This window comes from Esox lucius, chromosome 7 (assembly GCF_011004845.1).
Source record: "Esox lucius isolate fEsoLuc1 chromosome 7, fEsoLuc1.pri, whole genome shotgun sequence".
Lineage (NCBI taxonomy): Eukaryota > Metazoa > Chordata > Actinopteri > Esociformes > Esocidae > Esox > Esox lucius.
Window position 1 is genome coordinate 16,553,805 of NC_047575.1, and position 26,159 is coordinate 16,579,963.

Consider the following 26,159-nt stretch of genomic DNA (forward strand, 5'->3'; position numbering starts at 1 on the left):
AGATTACATAAATGAGTCACATAAATCTACTCTTAAACTGAGGGCGCCAAGTGAACACAGATTTAAATAATGATTGTTTTTGGTGTTATTAATTGTTATAAAATTGTGAATGTAAATTAAGAGGTGATCTTTATGGTTTATGTTATGCATTTTGAAGTTACTAGGACTTAAGGAACACATTCATACTCCTACTGTATACTCTCTGCATAGAGTGTGCCACAGAACTATACTGAGGAGAAGTGGGTTATGGGTTTCGAACAGAGAGTAAATCAAATCTAGCATGTAAAGATTATATCATTACAATCAGCCTCAGAAGCGCATCTCTATCTACTAACCAATGCCACCATGCTGTGAGCAAACCTGCTGCAAGATCAAAGATTTACGCCTCAGCTATATTCAGGAACATCTACCAACCATTTAGCAGAAGGACTATCTATGTTCACCTTCAGTCCTGATCTCAATCTCTCTTTAACATGTTTGTCCATACCAACAACTCCAGGGCAAAATAACCATTTTAAAGTTTTAAATGGTGCCGTCTAGTGCAATTCGACCACTATGAATTTAAAAAACGCTCAATAGCAATTTACAAGATAATGATAGGAAATATCAATGCTCATTACTCGTGGAATTCCATTAGGCTGACAGTGCCCTGATTGACAACCAGCTGGAGTGTCTGTGCGGAGAAGATGGCTTACTCTTCTGAGAACCATTCCTATCACAACCAGGCCACAGAACAATGAAGGAAATAGTTCAAAAGCCCTGCTATCTATAGGATCTTCACCAGGAGGAAGTAGCCATTCTAACGCGGGTATCAGAATGAAGTGGACTGTAACGGTAGGAGATAGCAGAGACTGACGGGGGAAATGTGAGTCACTGAGATTATGATGTGCCACTCTATGCTGCAGATAACCTCTCGGCCCACTTATCTATGAGAAACAGCAAAAAGAGCAGTACACAGTGACCCTCGATGATGAGTGACTATCAGCAGGAGGCCTGCATGCTGCACACACCATTGGTCCTGTCAGGCCAGCCAGCCTCCTGTTCACTACGACTCCTCACAGAGTTATCTGAGGGAGGAGGGGAAAGGGAAACCACACGGGGGCTTAAATCCACTTACCAGAAATGATTACCCATAAGTCCAGTCACTGATGCCATGTCTTTACTTTTAGTTTCCATTCTGTATGCCACTCAACATATTATTTATTTCCTATAAAGTGGGAAAGACTAAAATATTGTAATACAAATAGTAAGTTATTGTATGCTAGATTGACTGGAAAGTTATATCATTTAATCGTCATTGAAATGTCCAGAGAAAGAGATTGTTCTTTTATATCTCAAAATAATACTATTCAAAATGATTGGCACCACAAACAAAATAAAAAATAAAATAAAAAAACCACAGAAGGAAATCTACATTAAATTAATAACATTCACTGTTCTCTGTTTAAGGAAATGTATTGTGGCCTGTCATTGCTTCCTAGTTCACTGGCAAATAGAAATTAGGTAATAGCGTTTCATGGAAATATGCATTTAAAATATATTTGCGATCCATTACTGAAATATAAATAGAGCTCTATGGCCACACCACACACACCAATTGTGGCTTTGGCCCATCATCTATAATATAAACTACCATTCAGGAATTCTAAAAATCTGGACCACCTTTCCTTTTCCTTCCCCCCAAAAAAGTTTTGGGTAATATTAACAAACTGCCAAATATGGACACAACCGTTTAATAGTTTGGGGTCACTTAGAAATTACTGTTGTTTTCCATGAAACATATATGAAATGAGTTTGAACAGGAAATGCAGAAAAATGAGTAGGACATATAGTCATTGACAAGGTTAGAAATAAAGACTTCCTTCAAACTTCGCTTCCGTCTAAGAAACCTCCATTTGCAGCAAGTACAGCCTTGGAATTCTAGTTGTAAATTTTGTAGGTAATCTGAAGAGAGTTCACCCCATGCTTCCTGAAGCACCTCCCACAAGATGGATTGGCTTGATGGGCACTTCTTACACACCATACGGTCAAGCTGCTCCCACAACAGCTCAATAGGGTCGAGATCCGGTGACTGTGCTGGCCACTCCATTATAGACAGAATACCATCTGACTGCTTCTTCCCTAAATAGTTCTTGCTCAGTTTGGAGCTGTGCTTTTGGTCATTGTCCTGTTGTTGGAGGAAATTGGCTCCAATCAAGCACTGTCCATACGGAATGGCGTTGCAAAATGGAATTATAGCCCCCCTTCTTCAAGATCCCTTTACTGTGTACAAATCTCCCACTTTACCACAACCAAAGCACCCCCGGACCATCACATTGCCTCCACCATGATTGCCAGATGGCATCAAGCACTCCTTCAGCATCTTTTCATTGGGTCTGCACCTCATGAATGTTCTTCTGTGTGATCTGAACACGTCAAACTTAGATTAGTCTGTCCATGACACTTATTTCCAATCCTCCTCTGACCAGTTTCTGTGTTCTTTTGCCCATCTTAATCTTTTCTTTTTATTGGCCAGTCTGAGATGTGGCATTTTCTTTGCTACTATGCCTAGAAGGCCAGCATCCCAGAGTCACCTTTTCACTGTTGACATTGAGACTAGTGTTTTGTAGGAACTATTTAATGAAGCTGCCAGCTGATGACATGTGAGGCTTTTTATCAAACTCCACACAAATGAATTTGTCCTCTTGTTTAGTTGGGCATGGGTGCCTCCCACTCTCCCACTTTCTATTCTGGTTAGAGACAGTTTGTGCGGCTCTATGAGAAATTAAATTTCTTGGCAATTTCTCACATGGAATTGCCTTCATTTCTCAGAACAAGAATAGATTGAAGTTTCAATAGAAAGTTCTTTATTTCTAGACATTTTCAGCCTGTAATCAAACCCAGAATTGATAATGATCCAGATATTCAACGAGTCTAAAGAAGGCCAGTTTGATTGCTTCTTTAATCAGCCCAACAGCTTTCAGCTGTGCTAACATAATAGCAAAAGGGCTTTATAATGATCAACAAGCCTTTTAAAATGATAAACTTGGATTAGCAAATGCAACATGCCATTGGAACACAGAAATAAAATAAGGCCATTACTAAGTGATCCCAAACTTTTGAACAGTAGCATATGGTAGTGGATCTTTGATGTTATGCCAATATTTTGTGTCCAGGGAAACTTGCTAAAGTCAGCAGAAACATAAACTCTGCCAAGAGATTTTGACCTGATGGACAGAGGCCGCTTGGGACTGGCAGATGCTTGCACTGCATGCTCATTCTAATCATTTTATGAAGACCCGAGATGACCACTCACAGAATGGTTGCAATCTGGAGAAGTGAAATGGCATTCTCATCTGGAGAGAGGTTCCCAAGGACTCTGGTGTCACTTATATCTTCTGAAGTGCTGAAACATGCTGATGAAACGTGGATGAACTGAATGAATGTATTTTATATATTGTCAAAGGCTTTTAAAAGTGATACTAATCTTGAAACCTCTATTTTTGAGATATTTCTATAACTTGCTATAAATGATGAGATCCCCAAACTTTTCAGTTTTACATTGAGAAACGCTATTCTTAAATTTGCCCACACAGTCTTTCACAGAGTGGTGAACTCCTCCCCAACCTCGCTTCTGACAGATGTTCTTGTAATATCTAATCATGTTATTGACCTATTGAAAATTGACCTAATTAGTTGTGTGGTATTCCACCAGGTTTAGTTATTTAGTATTACCCAACTTTTCCAGTTTTTTGTTGTGTCTGTCCCAACTTTTTTGAAACGTGTTGCTGGCATCAAATTCAGAGTGGGCATATATTTTTCAAGAAATGTTTCAGTTTCAATATTTGATATATGTTGTCTTTCTACCATTTTCAGTTGAATATAGTATTTAATTGATTTGCACAACATTGCATTTTCATTTAAATTTTTTATTAAGCGTCCCAACTTTTTTGGAAACAGGGTTGTACATAACTATTTTTCATGTTTTTGGGTAAAAGATATAGTTCAGTTTTGCATTAGTTCTTTTTTTAATCTATTTTGTATTCATCAAGATGGCCAATACATTTAGAGGTGACAATATGTCTGACTAGGGGTCTCTTCAAGGATCACGTAGACTGGGAACAGGGGAATATTTCATAGGGCTGAGAGGAGAGACAAAGATTGTAATGACAGAATGAGACAGGATAGCTGAAAGAAGCAAAATTAGTAAATGGAGACGGTGGCGTTAGTCTGCCCTTCAAAGTCTTGTCAACGCTTCCCATCCAATCAAGGCTGAGGTGGTTATCAGCGTAAGTAGCGGCTGGCTGGAGTCTGTCTGTTCCCTCCGTCTGTCTGACTAGATCATGGCTGCTACTGACATTCACGCTCGCTCCATCCCGCCCTCTAATTCGCTCTGATAGCCACTGATAAATGAAGTCAGCTCACTTGTTCAGGTCTGGACCTCAAGTTCACAGTCACAGTGTACATGAGCTTTCAGGAAACTAACTTAATCAAAGTAAAGTGGAGGCGTGACATCACTTCTCACAAACACCTCTAAGAGTAAATCACAACAACATCCATTTAGTCAATCAGTGCCAGCCCACAAATGTGTGTTTTCCTGAGCTATAGGTTGTAATGGTCGGTAATTAAGCTGAAAGTTAGCGATAGATGATGCATCAAGAAAATGCCCTTCGCTAGTTATTCAGGCGGAATCTAAATCTATGTCTAGAAAATTGTGTCAGTACTGTCTGAATGTTAATAATTGGAAGCAAGGAGAGCTCAGGCAATGAATAGACTCAGATAAAGTTGAATTATTATTAGTCTTAAACTAAGACTTATTACATTAGGCAGCATCATAAGGAATCTACTAAACAGTGGCAATTTCACATAGGGCATTGCCCTCAAAGTATTCTGAAAAATTATATTTTGCATTTCTGCTCCCTCTCTACTGGTCAAAACTTGTGTTTGTGAGGTTGTGGTGTGCACTTCACTCAGTGTAACAATGAGAGCAAAATGAATAGATTAATCAGTTGTTACATGATCATTTTCCTGAACAGCATCAAATGCTGAATTGTAGTGTATATAAGGTTTACAAATGCTTCTGAAGTTCGTTATTTCCATTTTTAATTTGCCTTAATGAAAAATATGTAAACGACCCCTGGAAAAAATTCCATTAATTCAAAAATAAAATTATATGAACCCACAGGAAATTGGGGAATTGTGAATTCTAATAAGGAACCACAACAATTATGATTAAAATATGACACTGGTTTATTTTAATTTCAATTATATAACTATAATATATACAACTGTGATTCTTCAAAATTGGGACAAACTTTAGGCAAAGACACTTGATTAATTAATTAATTATAATAAATAAGAACATTTGAATTTTTTCCCATTTTCAATCTAATTGTATCTACATTCTTTGAAATAACTCTGTTGGTGTTCGACAGAATTGACAAAAATCCAGCTATTTTGTTATTATTTTATAATTATTATGAAGTGTGTTGTGATGTGTTGTGATGTGTTGTGATGTGTTATGAAGGCCGAAACTTTGGTTATCAGCCTTATTGGCAGTTATGTGGCAGTTTGTTAATATTACCCAAAAATATTTTTGGGGAAGAAGAGAGGTGGTCCAGATTTTCAAGAACTCCTGAACTCTTCAAGTACAAAGAGTGAAGGAGTGATCATCATGGGAGAATAACTGAGCAGAGTACTGCATGAGAAAAACTGAATACCATCCCAACTGTGATGGTGATGAAGTGTACTAGAACTATAAGAGATAATTCAACCATGTGTTGCCCCTGATGGCAGGACCACCGTACCATACAGGCACTAGTTAAAACTCTGATACCACTACACCACCTATAAATAATGAATTCAGTCAAGAAACGAGAAGAAATGACTGCAATCGGATTGTAGAGATATAATATGCAGCGCATGAGCAATGGGTCAGGCTCGGAAATTCAGGAAAGTCCCCTCATCCACTAGAATTGCCGTTAACATTCCTGACAAAATGCCGCTGTCTGCAGAACACACTCAGGTTAACATGTTCGTTTCATTACAGCCCTGAGAGCCTGGGCAGACACCCTGTGACATCGTACAGGAGTGGCAGTTGATGCGGAGCGGTGACACACGCCCTGGTTTCAATCAGCCTCTGCTGTCACCGAAGAGGGAGGTGGCAGACTGTCTTTTGAGTTATTCCGTCTTCTCTGACCGAACATTAGGCCCGCAATGTGACCGTACAGCCTGATGTCACCTTTGTCCCATGGCCACGACTCACCGAGTCTTTGGGTTCCTGGTTCAGTCTGTATGTTGTGTCCAGTTGGAACTTAGGTGGACATACAGTTCTCCCTCAAACGGCCCGGCGTGATGCATTGATAAAGAGGGCCTGGCGCGCTCCCCACCACCGGCCTTTGGTTCTGTGCACTCCACAACACAGCCTGCTGAGATCTGAGTGCACCAGAGGACTGGAGATGGAGAGCTACAACATCAGATGCCAGTTTGAGAGAGGGAAAGAGCCTTGCTGGTGGTATGTGTGTATAAGGCATGTGTGCATGTTGGTGTGTGCATTTGTGCACGGTGAGTTTTTTAAAACTTAGCATAGGTTCCAAAACCATAAGGAGACAGCAGGACAATAACATACCTACTCAGACAGACAGTTTTCATCTGAACGCACTCTCTTAGCCCTCAAGAGCAGGACTGACAAAGCTCAACAAAGTCAGAGTCTCAGTTCTCACAGTCAATTAGATGTTTGAGTATTAGAAATGGCTTGGAAGGGGTAATCTGGGGATAGTTCTGGAGCAAGGGCAGAAAAGTAAGTAAACATTCAATACCCATTAACATGTGTGTCTGTGGGAAGCCTGAAACTAATCATGGCCCATTTTCCCAGGCTGGTGATTTACATAAGCACAGGAAAGTTAGCTGGTTTGCCAAGACACAAGCAGTATCTCACATTTAAATTAAACTTCTCAACTTCTGAATGAATGAAAGTCCACATCCGGAAACCCATCTTGTTACTCCAATTACTTCTAAAAGTGAGAGCCACAGTTTTGGCACTTCACTCAATTGCACCATGTGGATCAATCAACTGGACACCTTTGAATACCATTAAACCTCAGCTCTAAGCAGCACTCACTTCCTGAATTCTCACTTGTGTTTGGGCATTGACACACAGGCTAATAGGTTTCCCTGGAACTAAGTATTCGTTACACTGATGTTTAAATCCCTCAGACATTGATCAGATCTGATTATCGTCAAGATGGAGGCGGTTTTCTAATGCACTTAATTCCCAGCAACTAGCTAGAGATTTCTAATAATAGCTTTACATTTCAAAGGCACCATGAAATCCTTTTGTAAGAGGAAATAAGTCAGAGATGTCATCTGTGTGATTTTGAGTGTGTTGCTGGGCCTGGTGAGTAGAAAAAGAGGTCTCCTGGGCTTCCTATGAGAGATCCTTTCTGATCTTTTTCACCAGGGACACTGATGATGAAAAGAGCGGCAGAGATGAATTCATGACTTCACTCCAGGTCAATTTCCCAAATGGAGGTAATTGAATGGGAAACCTTTTTCAAGTGGAGACAAGGGGTGTTTCTGAGAAAGAGGACACACACTCCAGTCAGAGCTCCTTTGCTGAAAAAGAAATAGAGCTCTGAAGAAGAAATTGTGGAGTTCTACATGTTTCATCTTCACTCTTTTTTCTGTCTCAAAGCACTACACACATGCACATAGGACAACATGTAATTGGTTCATAATGAATATGAGACTGAGTGTTGTTATAAATTATTTATAATGAACGTAAGACAAAAGGTAACAGTGCAGCTATAAGGGGTTCATAATGAACATGAGACTGACAGTAGGAGTGTTGTTATAAGGGTTTATAATGAACATGAAACTGACAGTAGGAGTGTTGTTATAAGGGTTTATAATGAACATGAAACTGACAGTAGGAGTGTTGTTATAAGGGTTTATAATGAACATGAGACTGGCAGTAGGAGTGTTGTTATAAGGGTTTATAATGAACATGAAACTGACAGTAGGAGTGTTGTTATAAGGGGTTTATAATGAACATGAGACAGACGGAAAGAGTTGTTAAAAAGGATTTATTATGAACATAAGACAGACGGAAAATGTTGTTGTGTTTATTAAAGAACATGAGACTGATGGTATGAGTGTTGTTATAAGTGGTTTATAATCAACATGAGACTGATGGTATTAGTGTTGTTTTGTGTAGTAATGAACAGGAGACTGACGATATGAGTGTTGTTGTGTGTAGTAATGAACAGGAGACTGACAATATGAGTGTTATTGTGTGTAGTAATGAACAGGAGACTGACGATATGAGTGTTGTTTTGTGTAGTAATGAACAGGAGACTGACGATATGAGTGTTGTTTTGTGTAGTAATGAACAGGAGACTGACGATATGAGTTGTGAAAACTGTTTTGGAATGAACATATGAAAGAGGGGTTGGAAGCAGATTGGTAAAAGCACGTTCGGCACAAGTGTGGTAAAATAACCAGAAACAGCCCTTTAGGATTGGTTAGCCAGTAGGCCTGTTGTCCAGGACAGAAACAGCCCTTTAGGATTGGTTAGCCAGTGGGCCTGTTTTTCAGGACAGAATTAGCCCTTTAGGATTGGTTAGCCAGTGGGCCTGTTGTCCAGGACAGAAATAGCCATTTAGGATTGGTTAGCCAGTAGGCCTTTTGTCCAGGACAGAAACAGCCCTTTAGGATTGGTTAGCCAGTGGGCCTGTTGTCCAGGACAGAAATAGCCCTTTAGGATTGGTTAGCCAGTGGGCCTGTTGTCCAGGACAGAAATAGCCCTTTAGGATTGGTTAGCCAGTGGGCCTGTTGTCCAGGACAGAAACAGCCCTTTAGGATTGGTTAGCCAGTGGGCTTGTTGTCCAGGACAAAAACAGCAGTTTAGAATTTGTTAGCCAGTGGGCCTGTTGTCCAGGACAAAAACAGCCGTTTAGAATTTGTTAGCCAGTGGGCCTGTTGTCCTGGACAGAAACAGCCCTTTAGGATTGATTAGCCAGTGGGCCTGTTGTCCAGGATAGAAACAGCCCTTTAGGATTGGTTAGCCAGTGGGCCTGTTGTCCAGGACAGAAACAGCTCGTTATGCAACCTGACACTTTCACAATGACCTTTTGAAGCACGTCTGGGTTTACTTCAGGTGATCACATTCATTTCAGTCAATTGCATAGCTGACAGGGTATTGTGACATGAGTGGGGGTGTCATTCTCATTTGCTTAGGCAAGTACTAAATTATACTACATTCCTCCTTATTGTGCCTAAACCAGACATAACCTTGAGTGAACAACAGATCTGTCAGTCCAGGGGGCCCTGAAGGTTTTTACTAAGGGGAGGTTAGTTTTCAATTAGGGGGAGGTTTTCACTAAGAAAAACAAGCAAGGTGACTTTCCATCCACATACTGTAATTCAACGCTAGACAAAGACCAACAGCCTGCCATGTGGCCCTGGAGACAACTAGTGGCTTATTCATGATGTGAAAGACTAACGTTTCACTCAACTGCTACTGTATGCGCGTGGTTGACATTTAAGATATTTTAGCACGCTAATATTATACAAATCTCAGAAGGAATAATGTATAGTGAGTGACCTGACACAAACTCCAAAAACTTGAGAAATATATGTGCTTGTAATGATTTAGAAATTGCAACATGTCATAACCATTTCTTAAAGGCAAGTTTTTGAAATGTCAATTTTATTGTCTAAAATATGACAAATATACAGTATATGTAATTTGGATGAGAAAATATCCAGGATAATCATTATAATAATCGGTAAACAAATAGTATTGGATAGAACACTGTAGAAATTCAGTTAAGTAGGACAAAACATTTTTTATAATCGTTTGCCATAACATTTATTTGAACAAGCTATGACAAAACTAATGGTGGGCCTATGCTGAGATACATTGCCTCATTACTATGATACAGAAGACAGTTTATGAGGCACACTTGTGGTTTGGAATTCCCAATTTTATGGTCTATCCTGACCATGTGACAAAGGACAGCGATGTTTGGGGCGCACGTATATTAAGTTAGTCACAATAGCAAAATTATAGTTTTGCCTTCAAAATAAACGTCCTACATGCTATTTGAAAGTATTGCTTACTCGTTGAGATGAAATATGGTCACAGCTACCTTTTCAGGCCCATATCAGCTTGCACTGCAAATGTGGTTGGGTGGTGGGGCCTTTATTTAAGGTGAACAGTTCTGTTTGGACTACAGTGTGGTACTCTGGGAACACAGTGATAAAACACTTGACAGCCATCTAACGACACAGTTCAGATATGGGCTGTCATTTTAGTGAGACGCAGTGTTGTCCACTATATTGCAATAAAATGTTACATTTTTGGGGTGTTATTTCTAAATTGCATCACAGTCTCTGTGGAATTGCTTTTGAAAATGTATGTATTCATAATTTGACAGTATATATGCTGTGGCTGAGTGCAGTTAAGGGAGGGAAGGGGCGGTCCGAGGAGTGTCTGCCTGTGGTCCTTCTAGAGCGTAACAGCCAGCCCGCGCGCAAGGGAAGACAAAGGATTTAACAGAGCCTTTGGGAAAACGTTAGGAGAGACGGCGTTTGTCACAGCACTTTTGATTTAGTAACCAATGGGAAACATAGACACAAGGTGTTAAAAACAGGGGCCATTAAGCCACGCAGGCTGGAAACAACAAACACCGCTCAAGGCACACTCTACACTTTCCTGTGGCGTAATGATTCAGGATTCATAATAACACATTACTCCTGACACAACCAAGCATATAAATGTAGCAGCCAGCCTTTACTCAAACATTACCAATCGGACATGCTGGATGGAACTAACGGTTAGCTACTAAATTATGAATACATACATTTTCAAAAGCGGTGCCATGGTGGCGTGACGCAATTTAGAAGTAACCCAAAAATATTCCCACTTTTGCAATACAGAGGACAAAACTGCATTGCACGACTTGATTGACAGCTCACAATTGAACAGCATTGTTAGTTGGCCGTGAAGTGTGCAATCACAGTGTTCTAAGCCGACAATACTGCAGTCCAACAGCTCAACCTAACAAAACGTCCCATCCCCCTACTGCATTTGCAATGCGCATATACAATCCAAATCCAAATATGTATTTATTTATTTCATGATATGGCACCTCTAGTCCTCCATTTAGATCCAGATGATAACAAATTAATGGAAAAACCAACATAGTGTCTGAGTGCGATTTTAGGCCACCATGAGCCGACAGAGCAGCTTCAATGTGTCTTGCCATAGATTTTAAGTCTCTGGAACTCTACTTGAGGAATGGAACAACATATTTCCAAAAGATAGTTGGTGTTGTGATGGTGGTGGGAGCACTGTCTAACATGCCGGTGGAAAATTGTGTTCAATTGGATTAAGATATGTTGACTGCGAAAGACAAACTATATGTTTCACATACTTATCAAACCATTCAGTGACCCTTCATGCCCTGTGGATTGGGGCATAGTTATCCTGGAAGAGACACAATAATCAACCCTTTTTCAAAGTCACTTCCTGTAATTCCCCATTCAGAAACATATAAATGGATTTTGAAAACATTTTCAACCGCAGTAATATGGTGGTAGCTAATACACAAGTTTACATTTTCACAACCGTTTCCACTGGCAAACGTTTTTCACAGATGATTTTCTGACTTAGAGGTCTCAGAAACTCCTGTAGCATGATACAATTGGCATTACAGGGTTTTCAAATACATCCTTTATTCTTCATCAAATTAATTTTGGTAGCGCCTTGTGACAGATCATAATTCTCAGGGCAAATATGGCTCACATATGGGTGCCGTCAATACTCAAGTTTGTATACACACAAACCAATACAATTAATGGTGCGGTTTATACACAGTGCTGGTTATAAACAGGGAATTATGGTGGATCCTTTCCACTTGCCATTTTGATCCAAAACTGAGGTCAACTGAGCCTGCAAAGCATTTTTATACATGACAAAGTCAATGAAAGGACATTAATAGGTTAATTGTATCATGCTGTACACCAGTTTGGAAGCATCTGTATTTGTTACATTCCATAACTCATTCCTTTTTCCCCTGAAATGTGTCCCCCGTCTGTATCTGTGTTCAATCAATCAATCAAATGTATTTAATAAAGCCCTATAAACAATCTATAAACAGAATCCAGGTTCAGCTGCATGACCAGGTGGACAAGGACAGAGACAATCAGGCGGGTTCTGAGCAGTGTTGTCATGTTATATATTATATCATATTTTACGTTAGGATTTTCTAGAACATCCCTGGGGCAGATACTGTCAAATATGTTGCCTAGTAATTTTTTAAACCTTCAAATGATCCAAACAAAAGTATTGTTTTTATTAAAGTAAGATATGCATGTTTTTAATATATTAGACTAAAAAAGCAATGGCCCGTCAACCAACCATGTCCTTATGTTCAGCATTCCAGTGGACAAGGGATGAAACGGTTATCAGTTTCACGATAAACCACGGTAAAATTCCCGACAGTTAGTATTACCGTTTCAAATTAAAATGATATTTAAAACCGTGTTTGATTACCGCGGTTTGAAAAACTCGTGGTAAAAACTGTCCAGCACCAACCAAAGTTAGCAACAGTCTGAAACATGCAACGTGGGTTTTGTTTTGTGTGAAAACATGGTGGAAAGAAGTGACAGCGTTTGGGTGGTTTTTCACAATTCTAAGTGGACCAGATCTGAAGTGTGGTTGTATTTTGGGTTTTACAAGAGTGCTGAGGGACATTTAATCGAAGATGGTCACCCGGTCTGCAGAACATGCATAAAAAACAATCAATTAAAAAAATGCGTCATCGTGACCACCACCCACTACTTCATAGCGAATGCAAGGTAAATTAAACCGGACAAAGTAAACCGGACACTTTTACATTTTAATCTCAAGTGAACAAAGATGCATACATACAGTATGTTAGGCCAGACGCACCTTATTTCTTTATGAAGGAAAGAACCGACGTACAATCAGTGTTCATTTGATATGTATAAATATTTTTCGTTGTTATTATAATGTCAACACCTGCACATTGGATTTGTTTACAAATGGTTGTATTGTTCTTACGTGCATATTGCTTTACTTGTGTTGCTTTTATATGGACATTTAATTTGCTTACTTAAGGTTGTGTTAATTAAAAACTGCATTAGGGAAATATTTACCTCTCATGGTGCCATCTTTAATGTTATTGTTAGTATTTTAATGTTTATGCACATAAACAGTGCATAGTGCTGCAAATTGTATTTGTTGGTTTGTTGGTTTTCAATATTAAATGGGGTAAAATAATTTCAGCGTGTGTATCAGCACATTTGAAAAATACCGCGATTATACTGATTACCGTGATCATTTTGGTAACTGTAACCGTTATTTGAAACGTTCATACTGTTTCATCTCTAATTGGACTTCTAATAACTGGTAGCCTGTGACTAGTTCTTTCAATTTACACTGTTGTACAAGCTGTACACTCACTACTTTACATTGCAGCAAAGTGTCATTTCTTCAGTGTTGTCACATGAAAAGATATAATCAAATATTTACCAACATTTGAGGGGTGTGCGCACTTTTGTGAGATACTGTACATATTTCAAACAAAATACAGAATGACAGTCCTGGCTACCGAAACAGGAACTAGGAATACAACCAGAGAATGATGAGTATTTGGAAACTGCAACAGAATGCAACGATTTCTAGCGATTTACTATGCATTATAATTTGTCAATTTCCATGAAAGAAAATTATAAGATTTCAATTTAAGTTTGTATTGTATTGAATACATTGTGAAATATATTTGATGAAGCTTTATCAATAAATCAACTATCAGATAATCTTATTTTTATGGGACTGTATGCATATTACAAATGATGCAAAACTTTAGAAGAATGTATTTTTTCCTTCACTATTCTCTGGGAAATTAAATTAATCTAAATGCATTTTGACCTTTTCTAACGTAGGCTCCACACACCTGAATAGAACTAACTTATTATTATTTTTGGTTGGGGAAATAGATTCCATCCCTGGAGAAAATAATGACTGTTGCCTGCTACAATAGATAAACAGTGAATGGATGCAGCCAAGACGGAGACCAGTGAAATAGATGCATAGAGTCAGGGCTCTGAATGGATGCTTAATGGAACTCAGAGTTTATCTTTTAGCTATGCTTTCACAAACAATTTTTGTAGGCCATTGTGTCTCAATAGATCATTATGAAATTACAGCAGACTGTTTGGTGTTGTCCTTACTTCTGTGTCTCTATTGATTGTGGGGGGACTGTTCACAGGACAGCACAGGGATAACCAGTCCCACGTAAATGGATAGAACCTCAATGAGTAAACAAGAACCCCTGTTGAATTTCTATTTTCCTTACCACTCCAGGAGAACATTATTCAGACACATTTTTCATTTTTTCCCCTGGATTTTCCTTTGAAGTCATCTAGAGCTTCAGGCTTTATAATGGCAGAGTTATACACAGCTCATGAACCTGATATTAGTTTTTTCATTAGCAAGCTGGAGTGTTGTGTTAGTTTAAGATTTCAAAAGATGCTAAGTTTATTAGCATTTGGACCACTGAAAATAGCATAAAGGTGTGACACACTTCATCAAAGCCGCAGGCTCAACAAGGATTACGCAGTAGTTAATTAGGTTAAATGAACAAAGGAAAGAGAGTGCGTGAGATTGTGTTGCTGAAACCTTGCCCCCAGAAACACCTGTAAATCCCCTCTCATTGCCAAAGACATTTAAACTGAGCACATTTCCATTTAAACCTTGAGATGTGTTAGTGGAGTTTCAGATCTAAACCCAAGAAAAGGGACAATCAAAACAATCTGGTGTTTCCACTGACCTGAACTTCAATCCCATATCCCAGATAGACTGTCACCAAATAGGTGCAGTCCACTGCCAGGTCAGAAGACAAAGCCGCATGCTGCTGCTGTGGAATGATGATGTGGCCCTCTGGGTCAGTGAAATTCACCGTGCAGGGACCTGGCACAGGAGAGATAAAACGAAAAGTCATCCCTCTTCCCAAACCACTGATCACTTTCTGAGAGCCCACCTGCGTTTCAATGGCCCTTTAACCCATCATTAACTCCCTAGGTTTTCAGCTTTTCACCCGGGGCTTGGAGATCACTCGGCCTCTCTACCGTCTAGCCCCACTGGACAGCCAGGCAGCAGAGATCAGCTGCAGCCTGCCTTGGCAGACTGGTTTGCTGCATGGTCTACTTGGTCATCTAAGGTGCTGGGTGAATGGGAGCGGTCGCCATGGGAAGATATGCCATCCTGACTGGCCCTCTCAGATGATACTCATGCCTTTTTGTACAGAACTCAGAGTAAACACAGTGAATGGGAGGCAGTCAGGCAGACCACTTGAGGTCACTGCTAAATGGCAGAATTCGGTCAGAGAATGTTAATGTACACTTAGACTTAATAACCCATTGGAATGAATTGTTGATAGCTTAATATGTGATGATGCCGGCATTACAGCTGCTACTCTGAAGCCGTTGCATTAGCCCATTACAGAAAAACAGCACTTGCCAATTGGATGTAATTGGATTTACATAATTGGAGCTGCACTCCGTATGTCTGAGGCCAGTAGGAGCAGGTGTTACCTGGGGTCTGCATTGTAGTAATGGTGGTGGTTGTGATGACGGTCGTGGTGGTCTTTCCTTCATCTACCTCTCCTCTGGACTCCGTGGACAGTTTGGTGAGCTGGATACTGGGTCCTGTCCTGTTCTTTACCCCTGGTTCCTCCAACACCCCTTTCCCCACCCTCACGGAGGCAGTCAGGACAGGAGGGGCCGGGGTGGTCTCTGTGATTACAGCCCCTTGACTACGGGGGCTTCTGTTCGGGGAGGGGGGTACATTGGGGCTGCGGCCGCTGACTGTGGATGCAGTGGTTGTAATTACGGGGGTGGTCAGGGATACAGTGGTCATAGTCGCTCTGGCGGTGGAACCAGATGTGGTCAGGGGGGTTGTGGCTGCCACCGTGGCAGTAGTGGCGATGTCAGAGAAAGCTGGGGCGTCCTCGTGCGGCACCAGCCTGGTCGACGCATCCCCCGCCTCGAAGGCAGACACAGAGCCGGGCATTGTGGGACGTCCCACCACACCTCCGTGGTCTGTGAAAAATTGCTGGTCCCCCTGGAAGTCTTTAGTGAGCAGGTGCTCATGGAGGGCGAAGCCTCTAAAGAGACGCCGGTGGTTGGGGATGTTCATGGGGGATGACGTGGTGAAATGGGGGATCCCTCTCTCCGTGTCCTGTGGGGGGGGGTGCGTGAAGGCTACGCTGTCTGACTCCACTCTCCCCTGACCCACAGCATTTTCTAGAGAAGACCCTACAGAGAAACAGAAACACACCAAGGTCCTGTTAGAAATCACCCCAACAAAATGAATGACATGCCTATAACACGCAACATAATTCTAAATGTAACAATGTGTTGAAAACAGCATCCAAATAAATATGCTATATTCATGACTACATGTATATTGAATTTTTAAAAATAATTTAGCTGACTCGCTAATCCAGAACAATTTAAGTACATCTTTGATTGCATGCCTTTAGTACTTGTAGTACTTTACAATTTAATGTATAAAACAACTGAAAGAGCAAATTGAAAGGGATGGTTTTTTTTGTTCAAAGGGATAGAAATCAATAGGTGAATATCACAGCACAACGCAACACTGTTAGTAATGTAAAACACAATGATGAATTTAAAAAATGTTCAGAGTGACATATCACACATTTAATACATATAGAACTAAACTTATTTTTGTGACAGAAGGAGAGGAGTATTATGAATGAGCCAATTAGAAGCTGCGGATGATTTGGTTTCCATGATGATGAGTACATGAAATGTAGCCATGAGAACATGGTAAAAACCCCTACTCTTTCGTGCTACAGTATGTGACCATAATTGACCCCAGAGTGTCAGGAAACCCATTTAATGTCCCATCAGAAAGACAACACCCTTCGCAGGGCAACGTCCCCGTCACAGCCCTGGGGTATTGGGATTTGATCTTTAGGGCCCTGGGATAGAACTTTAGACGAGGGGGAAGAACGCCCCATACTAACCCTCCAACACCCCTTCCAGCAGCATTCGGTCTCCCATCCAGGCCCATTATGACCCACAGAATGTGAATTGCTGTTAGAAACAATAACCGCCTGATTAACCACCACTGTAGACAGACTACCATGACAGGCCCTTAGAATAGGCCCTTAAGGAGAAAACCCTCGTGATAACCCCATAATGAGTCATTTGAATACCTTTCTTCCTCCTTCCTATTAGCCTGAGTAAAGATTTTGCTCTGAATGTCTCATGATTACTAAATATAATAATAGCTTAGCCGCACAGAATAATTATTCCCACCTGCAGTGGTTAAGATGTAATCAGGAAGCCCGAGGCTGAGTGCTCAATTCAAGAAAAAGGAAGGGAAGGGCTGCTGAAAGATCCAAATTGCTCTCATAGAGTATTTCTTTAAGAACTACAGTGTTCAATTCATTTGCTCAAAGAAGTATAGAGAAAAATTATTGGTGCTTTTACAGGGGGCTCTATTTAGCCAGAATGATGCATAGTTACACCGGAGGATTTTTCTCTTAGGTTGAATGAAGAGCAACAACGCAACCTTTTATCTCTTTGACTGTCCATTTGTATAGGGAACACAGCCAGAGAGTTTGAATGAACCAAAAAGGGAATTTCATAACAAAATATAAATATTAGTTTGATAGTGAAGCTAGCATCCCAGAGTCACCTCTTCACTGCTGATGTTGAGACTGGTGTTTTGCGGGGACTATGCAATGAAGCTTCCAATTGAGGACCTGTGATGCATCGTTTCTCAAACTAGACACTCTAATGTATTTGTTCTCTTCCTCAGTTGTGAACCAGGGCCTCCCACTTCTCTTTAGAGTAGTATACAGCGTTGTACGAGATCTTCAGTTTCTTGGCAATTTCTCACACTGAATAGCCTTCATTTCTCAGAACAAGAATAAACTTCAGAAGAAAGTTATTTGTTTCTGGCCATTGTGAGCCTTTAATCAAACCCACAATTGCTGATGCTTCAGATACTCAAATAGTCTAAAGAAGGCAAGTTTTATTGCTTCTTTTATCAGCACAACAGTTTCCAGCACTGCTCACATAATTGCAAAAGGGATTTCTAATGATCACATAGTCTTTTAAAATGATACACTTGGATTACCAAATACGATGTGCCATTGGAACACAGGACTGATAATGTTGCTGATAATGGGCTTCTGACAGCCTACTGTAAGTAAAAATAATAAGAATCATCCATATAGCCATTTACAACATTAACAATGTCTACACTGTATTTCTGATCAATTTGATGTTATTGTAATGGACAGAAAAATGCATTTAATTTGAAAACAAGGACATTTGTAAGTGAACCCAAACTTGAATGGAACTGCGTGTGCGTGCATAGATATATAGAGTGTATATTAAAAGTAAACACACTCCTGTTAAAATGCCAGGTTTATGTGAGGTAAAAGAATGAGACAAAGATAAATCATGTCAGAACATTTTTCAATTTTAATGTGACCTATAATGTGAACAATTCAATTGAAAAACAAACTGAAATCTTTGAGGAAAAATAAAAACCTTACAAAAACCTGGTTGCATAAGTGTGAACACCCTCTTATAACTGGGGATGTGGCTGTGTTCACAATTAACCAATCACATTCAAATGCATGTTAAATAGAAGTCATTACACACCTGCCATCATTTAAAGTGACTGTGATTAATCACAAATAAAGTTCAGCTTTTCCTGACATTTTCTTTGTTGCATCTCAGAGCAAAAGCCATGGTCCGCAAAGAGCTTCCAAAGCATCAGAGGGATCTCATTGTTCAAAGATATCAGTCAGGAGAAGGGTACAAAATACTTTCCAAAGCATTAGATATACCATGGAACACAGTAAAGACAGTCATCATCAAGTGGAGAAAATAAGGCACAACAGAGACATTACCAAGAACTGGACGTCCCTCCAAAATGTATGAAAAGACGAGAAGAAATCTGGTCTGGGAGGCTTCCAAGAGGCCTAAAGCAACATTTAAGGAACTGCAGGAATTTCTGGCAAGTACTGGCTGTGTGCTACATCTAACAACAATCTCCCGTATTCTTCATATGAATTGGCTATGGAGTAGGGTGGCAAGACGGAAGCCTTTTCTTACAAAGAAAAACATCCAGCTGAAGTTTCCAAAATCAAACATCAAGTCCCCCAAAAGCATGTGGGAAAATGTGTTATGGTCTGATTAAACCAAGGTTGAACTTTTTGGCCATAATTCCAAAAGGTATGTTTGGCGCAAAAACAAAACTGCACATCACCCAAATCTACAAAAGCATGGCTTCACCAGAAGAAGATTAATGTTTTGGAATGGCCCAGCCAGAGCCCAGACCTGAATCCAATTGAACATCTGTGGGGTGATCTGAAGAGGGCTGTGAAAAGGAGATGTCCTCGCAATCTGACAGATTTGGAGAGCTTTTGCAAAGAAGAGTGGGCAAATATTGCACGTCAAAATGTGCCATGCTAATAGACTCCTACCCAAAAAGAGTGCTGTTATAAAATCAAAAGGTTATAGGTCACATTAAAGGTGGGAAAAGTTCTGACATTATTTATCTGTCTCATTCTTTTACATCACAAGAACCTGGCATTTTATCAGGGGTGTGTATACTTTATATATCCACTGTATCACTACAAAACAAATTGGTCTGCATGGCTGTCATCCCAGAAGGAAGCCTCTTCTATAGCCAGCAAACAGTTTGCTGTAGACAAGCAGACTAAGGACATGGATTACTGGAACCATGTCCTGTGGCCTGATGAGACCAAGATAAACTTATTTGGCTCACATAGTGTCAAGCGTGTGTGGCGGCAACCAGGTGAGGAGTACAACGACAAGTGTGTCTTGCCTACAGTCAAGCATGGTGGTTGGAGTGTCATGGTCTGGGGCTGCATGAGTGCTGTGAACTCCATGCCCAAGAGGGTTAAAGCAGTGCTGGAAAATAATGGTGGCCACACAAAATATCAACACTTTGGGCCCAATTTGGAAATTTTCATTTAGGGGTGTATTCACTTTTGTTGGCAGCGGTTTAGACATTAATGGCTGTGTGTTGAGTTATTTTGATGGGACAGCAAATTGACACGGTTATACAAGCTGTACACTCACTACTTTACATTGTAGCAAAGTGTCATTTCTTCAGTGTTGTTACATGAAAAGATATAATCAAATATTTACAAAAATGTGAGGGGTGTACTCACTTCCGTGAGATACTGTAACTGGACATATTGATATCCCTGAAGGTTAATTGATTTGGTGTTATACTGTGATGATTACGTGCTCCCTTTTGTCTCTAGCACTGGTTAAATGAAGTTGTGGTCATTGACATGGGACTACGGTTGTGGTCATTGACCCAGGTCTACGGTTGTGGTCACTGACCCAGGTCTACAGTTGTAGTCATTGACCTGGGACTATGGTTGTGGTCACTGACCCAGGTCTACAGTTGTGGTCATTGACTTGGGTCTACGGTTTTGGTCACTGACTCAGGTCTACGGGTCTACGGTTGTGGTCATTTACTTGGGTCTACAGTTGTGGTCACTGACTTAGGTCTATGGTTGTGGTCACTGAGCCGGGTCTACGGTTGTGGTCACTGACTACGTTTGTAGCTCGTGCAAATTGTAGCCTCTTTTTCCTATTTGTAGTGTAGATGAGTGGTACCCGGTTGGGTCTTCTGCTGTTGTAGCCCATCCGCCTCAAGGTTATGCGTGTTGTGGCTTCACAAATGCTTTGCTGCATACCTCGGTTGTAACGAGTGGTTATTTCAGTCAAAGTTGCTCTTCTATCAGCTTGAATCAGTTGGCCCATTCTCCTCTGACCTCTAGCATCAACAAGGCATTTTCGCCCACAGGACTGCTGCATACTGGATGTTTTTCCCTTTTCACACCGTGAAAATCCCAGTAACTGAGCAGATTGTGAAATACTCAGACCGGCCCGTCTGGCACCAACAACCATGCCACGCTCAGAATTGCTTAAATCACCTTTCTTTCCCATTCTGTCATTCAGTTTGGAGTTCAGGAGATTGTCTTGACCAGGACCACACCCCTAAATGCATTGAAGCAACTGCCATGTGATTGGTTGATTAGACAATTGCATTAATGAGAAATTGAACAGGTGTTCCTAATAATCCTTTAGGTGAGTGTATGTAGTGTTTGTTAGCCACTGCACAGCCCGGATTATTGGTTCCTGTCATTGAAGCAATAATCCGGACATTGAATGTGAGGTGCTGTTCTTGGATAAGAGAAGACTATAAAGAGATGAACCATTATCAATGGGGTTTTTTACGCACACATTGCACTCACACCGTCAAACAAATGATGGTTGATGGTTTGCCATATCAAAATTAGTAGGATACTAGAAATGCTCCGAAAATCTTTCAATGTCACTTTCCTCTCCAGAAATAAAAGGAAACTATTCAGAGTCTTTCCTAAATATAAGTTTGGAGGGATAGCCATGTGAGCGGGTGACAAACTAGGCCTTCTGAGATTTGATTAGCAATACTGATTCCACGCTGTTGTTGTTGGAATAACTAAAGCCAAACCAAAACTAAAGCAGAATCCGGTTTTTGTCGATAATAATGATTGCAATGTCACAGAGTGCAATTACATTCCTAAAGAGACCTGAGCCTCCATCCAGAAAAAAACCCTAGCTGCCATTGTAAATGAATGAGCCTCTTGACACTAATGCTAAGTGTTACCGACTCTCTTTACAAACTCTCCCTGTGGCTGAATGGTCGTTTTTAGATAGACAATATAAGATTCCAGATGTCAATGAGGACATCAGTACATTTTGTTATAGGCACGGATATCTGAAGCTTTTCCAGTGTAGCTGGTGGCTCAGTTTTAGGTAATTTAACCGAAATGAATTTGCTTTGATATTATTTGTTTAATTGAAGACAGAAACTCAGGGGAATTCAATCAACCGGTTTCTGGTGAGGAACATAATTAATACATCCTTCCTTGAGTTACTACCACAGAAAATCAGGCATCAGGTGAAGGAACCGCAACATGTTTACTACATGTTAGTAGAAAGAACCCTTAAAAATATTAGCAATAACTAGCAAAACAGGTCAAACTACCAAACACTAAAGATCTCACAAAAAAAACTGTAGCTCAGCCTCAGAAAGCTCTTCTGAAACTGTGCCCATTAACCAGACTCCAGGTTGCCAGTTGAACACAGCTACTTACCACAGAGAACAATGAAGCCAGCTTGAACTGCATGGCTTTGTCGCACCATTTGGTCTCTATATTTGTTCATGCTGAATGCAAGAATTTGTCATTACAGAAATCATTGCAGCTGCCATAGCTATTCACAAGACTTTTAAGCAAGATTCGCTTAATTACTGCAGCATATTTCCTATAACTCTAAAATTTTTACATGGAATATTTTCAATTAAAACCATCTAACATCAATGACGTACGTGTACAACTGCTGAATCACTGCCACATTTATAAAGTCCACCTGCTTGTCTAACTGCCAACTGGAAGTTGGGTCCCTGACTGAGTTTTTTCTCTGAAGCACCCTTGTGGCCATGTACAGGAAAAGGAGGCTATGGCAGAAATAAATAGACACATGGGGGGTATTGTCATTCATTCATATTGTATGCATTGTCCTGTAGTGTTCAGGACAGACGCACTCTACATCGTCTCACAAACACACGCTGCATCATTCAGTGACTTGGTCATTTGGGTACAGCTCTTTTGTCTCTTGGCTGTGTTTAGTGCTGGAGGGAGGCCTGTTCCATGAATCTGAGAAAATAGAGGCAGCGATGGCTTTGTGGCACGCAGCCCAACCACCAGACAATTTACACTAGCCGGCCAGCCAGCTTGGGGCCCACACGGTCAGGACAGTTACCACAGCCATTTTCCATCTATTGTCCACCTCAGACTTTCCCTGAGTGGCACCCTTTCTCTCTGAAGTCCTGTCTTCCTACTTCTCTCTAATCATCTAACACTTTTTTATTTATTCCTCCGTTTTTCCATTTGTCTCTCAATCAAAACCTGATACTTTGGGAGCAACAAATGGTGAAAATGAATCGTTTCAACAAGGAAATTAAGCCTCAATGAACTATGTCTAATTCAATTGTACTAATGACATCCTCTTCTCCAAAGAATTCACAAAAGGTAATTCCATGGAGCATATATTGAAAAGTATCATTTAACCATCTCACAACGCTGAATGTTTGCCTAGATTGCTGTGTACATCCGTGTGCCAACAAGCAAGGAGAGAGTGTTTTGACACCTTCATTAGCTTGTGCTCGGTGGGTGGCTGTTTGTTATAACGAGGCAGGAGAGCTGTGAGCGCACTTCACTTGGGGAGAGATGAAAGGATGGAGTTGACACAGACAGAAAATGAGTGAGATATCCCAGAGCGAGGGCTGCTTTGAAGCCACGGCACCCCAAGAGGCAGTGTAAGCCACAAAGTTGGATATACTTTAAGAAAGGCAAATCTCTAGTGGAGCCTATTTCAGCCATGCAGCCTGGGAACTTGAAACCATGAATGTGTGACGCAACTGTAGATATAACGCTGTACACAGTGAAATACAACAGAAACACTTGTCACTTGTCGAAAGAAACCTCATAGCTAAGCTCACTGAATTAGCTGGACTGTAACTTGCCTACAAATATGTCCAATTGGAGTCTCTCTGGAACGATGTAGCAACAGCGCAGAGTAAACAAGCACCATTTCTCTGTTCATGTCTGTCTCTTTACCAGCTCCCTGTCTGCCACAAAACATCTAGAGTTACAGATGCATTATTAACGCTCCATTAAATTTCTTACGATTGTGTAGTCCACAAATTGCGAAGCCATTTTGACAGTATTGATCATGAGGTTGGTTGCTTTCGCCGCATAACAAATAGATACTTTATTATTTTCACATTGAGGGCAGATGTTCACATTTGAAATATTGTTTTCTGTTGATCCTGAAATGCTTCCAATGCCAGGAAAAACACAGTCACACACGCCAAATGAGAAATGGAATGAAAATTTGCTCTGAAAATTTGATTCGTCTCAGCGGCAGCAGTGGTTTCCATATCAGCCCCAGACAGTAGGCTTATTGTCGATGTAGCATTTGCTAAAGCAGAGATGCAGAGTTATTTTACCACTCCCATCATGGTGTGAGCCGTAAAATAAAAAAAGTTTGATCGCACCATTCAAGAAGCAGAGTAAACAATTTCTTTACAAAGCCTCTCTCTGCCTGACAGAGAGCTGACACATAGCGTTACATTTTACCGACAGACTCAACACCAGCCATTAATCTTCCTGGGTGACAGAAGCAATTCAAAGGCCTTTTGATGTTCCGAGATGGAGGAGAAACATTTCCTTGTAGCCTTATTCTGTCACAACAGGAGCAGCCCAAGCTGCTCTTAAAAGCAAACTAAACACATTTGACATCTCACACAAACAAGAGAGAATAAAAGATGTAAAGGAGATCAGCCTCCGTCCCTCCCTCCTTCAACCTCAGACACATTATTGCCAAAAAATGCACAGAAGTGAAGCCTTGAAAATGTAAAGGAATATTTCTGTAATGATCCTAACTGACAACTGTGTGAGAGTCATTCATTACTTTCATTCATTACTTTTTTTTTTGCCATAACCATCCCTCTTTCCAAACTGGATTGTCATGTAACTAATGATCATAGTAGAGCTGTATAACACTATACCTCTTCAAATTTCTTCATTATTTCTTTCTCTTCCTCTCTCCCCCCACATCTCTTGCACACAGCATATGCCTTTTCCCTTTCTGTTTCTTCCACTCTGTGAACAGAAGCATGGTGGACGGTGGCCTAATCTCCTGCCATTCAGTGGGAATATTGAGCGAATGTGGGAAGTGGACAGTGGAAGTTGAGCCTCGGGTTTAAGTGGGCCACGCACAGATCTATAGTAGATCCATTTTCAGGGAAACATTACCTAGTGAGGACTGGCTGGAGAACTCTCCATGGTGATGAGAAACCAGTCCCAATTGCTTGGTTAAATAAGGCTTTAGTTTAGGAAACTGGGCACAATTGCATGTTTAACATTGGGATTTCATGCCTTACAGATTTGTTTATGTTCTTGATATACAATCAACACATCGACAAAACAACAGTACAAAACGGCTGTAAAATGACAATAAAATGCAGCCTCTTGGTGGCTTCTCTCTATTGATCCATGGAGGGTCAAGTTAAGGAGATAATTAATTCCAGCATCTATTCCCTGTTTAACTGTGTCCTTTTGTGGTGATAGCTGAAGTCACTACCCATTATCTGCATTATGACCAATGAAAAGAGTTGAAACTGCACCTGCTGATGCTCAGAGGAGACACTTTCCTGTTTTGAATAGACATCCAACCTTCAGCGTAGCTCGGGTCTAACACACACTCAACATAATGTGAACTTAAACTGGGAACTTGTGTTAACATCTTGTTCAAACAATGAGAGCACTAAACCGTCCCCTCGTTATCGCTGGTTTAGGGCAGCAGTGATCTTACAAACAGTGCATAGATCATTGCTTGATTGACGTACTAGTTAAATAGTATAGCTAAAAGATGCCTGCTTGATTGACTTACAAGCTCAACAGTCTTGTTTGAAGGGGGAGTTTGACACAAAACTCAAGTGTTTATTTTTCAATTTAGCGGTTCTTTATTTGTCTCATATGCTTGGCACAAGCAGTGGATATATTGTTTGTGATGGATATTATAATTTAGTCAATGCCACATAGGACTTGATTTTATATAATGTTGGAATACTCTCATATAATTGCTTGGACAAACTCAACTTCACCTGGTTGTCAAAGATTAGTTCAATATTCATTTTCTATGTGGTAAACCATTATTTATGTACAGCTTTATATAGGTTCAACATTTATGTTGCTTGTAACTGCTTTGGCAAATGCAAGCTCTTGTATTCTGTGCACTGAAAAAAGAAGCTACATGCCCGGTCAGTAGACCGCTGGCTTAAAGTCCGTCCCTGGGTTAAAAGGTGGGTTGAAGTCCCCAGTTTAAAAGTGGGTTGAAGTCCCTGGGTTTAAAGGTGGGTTAAAGTCCTCAGGATAAAAGGTGGGTTGAAGTCCCCAGGTTAAAAGATGGGTTGAAGTCCCCAGGTTAAAAGATGGGTTGAAGTCCCC

The 26,159-nt window shown here is 40.5% G+C and overlaps 1 protein-coding gene across 8 annotated transcripts in view; it reads right to left on the reverse strand.

Annotated features, from left to right (window-relative positions):
• LOC105010768 (seizure protein 6 homolog) overlaps positions 1-26,159 on the reverse strand; it is a 183,940-nt gene that overhangs the window by 79,993 nt on the left and 77,788 nt on the right. For all 8 annotated transcript variants that reach the window (XM_010870347.3, XM_010870346.3, XM_010870349.4 and 5 more), the window contains 2 exons: positions 15,604-16,326; positions 14,841-14,980 (listed from right to left, as the gene is read on the reverse strand). In XM_010870347.3, coding sequence (XP_010868649.2) covers positions 14,841-14,980; positions 15,604-16,326 — 863 coding nt within the window. The remainder of the gene's footprint in view (positions 1-14,840; positions 14,981-15,603; positions 16,327-26,159) is intronic.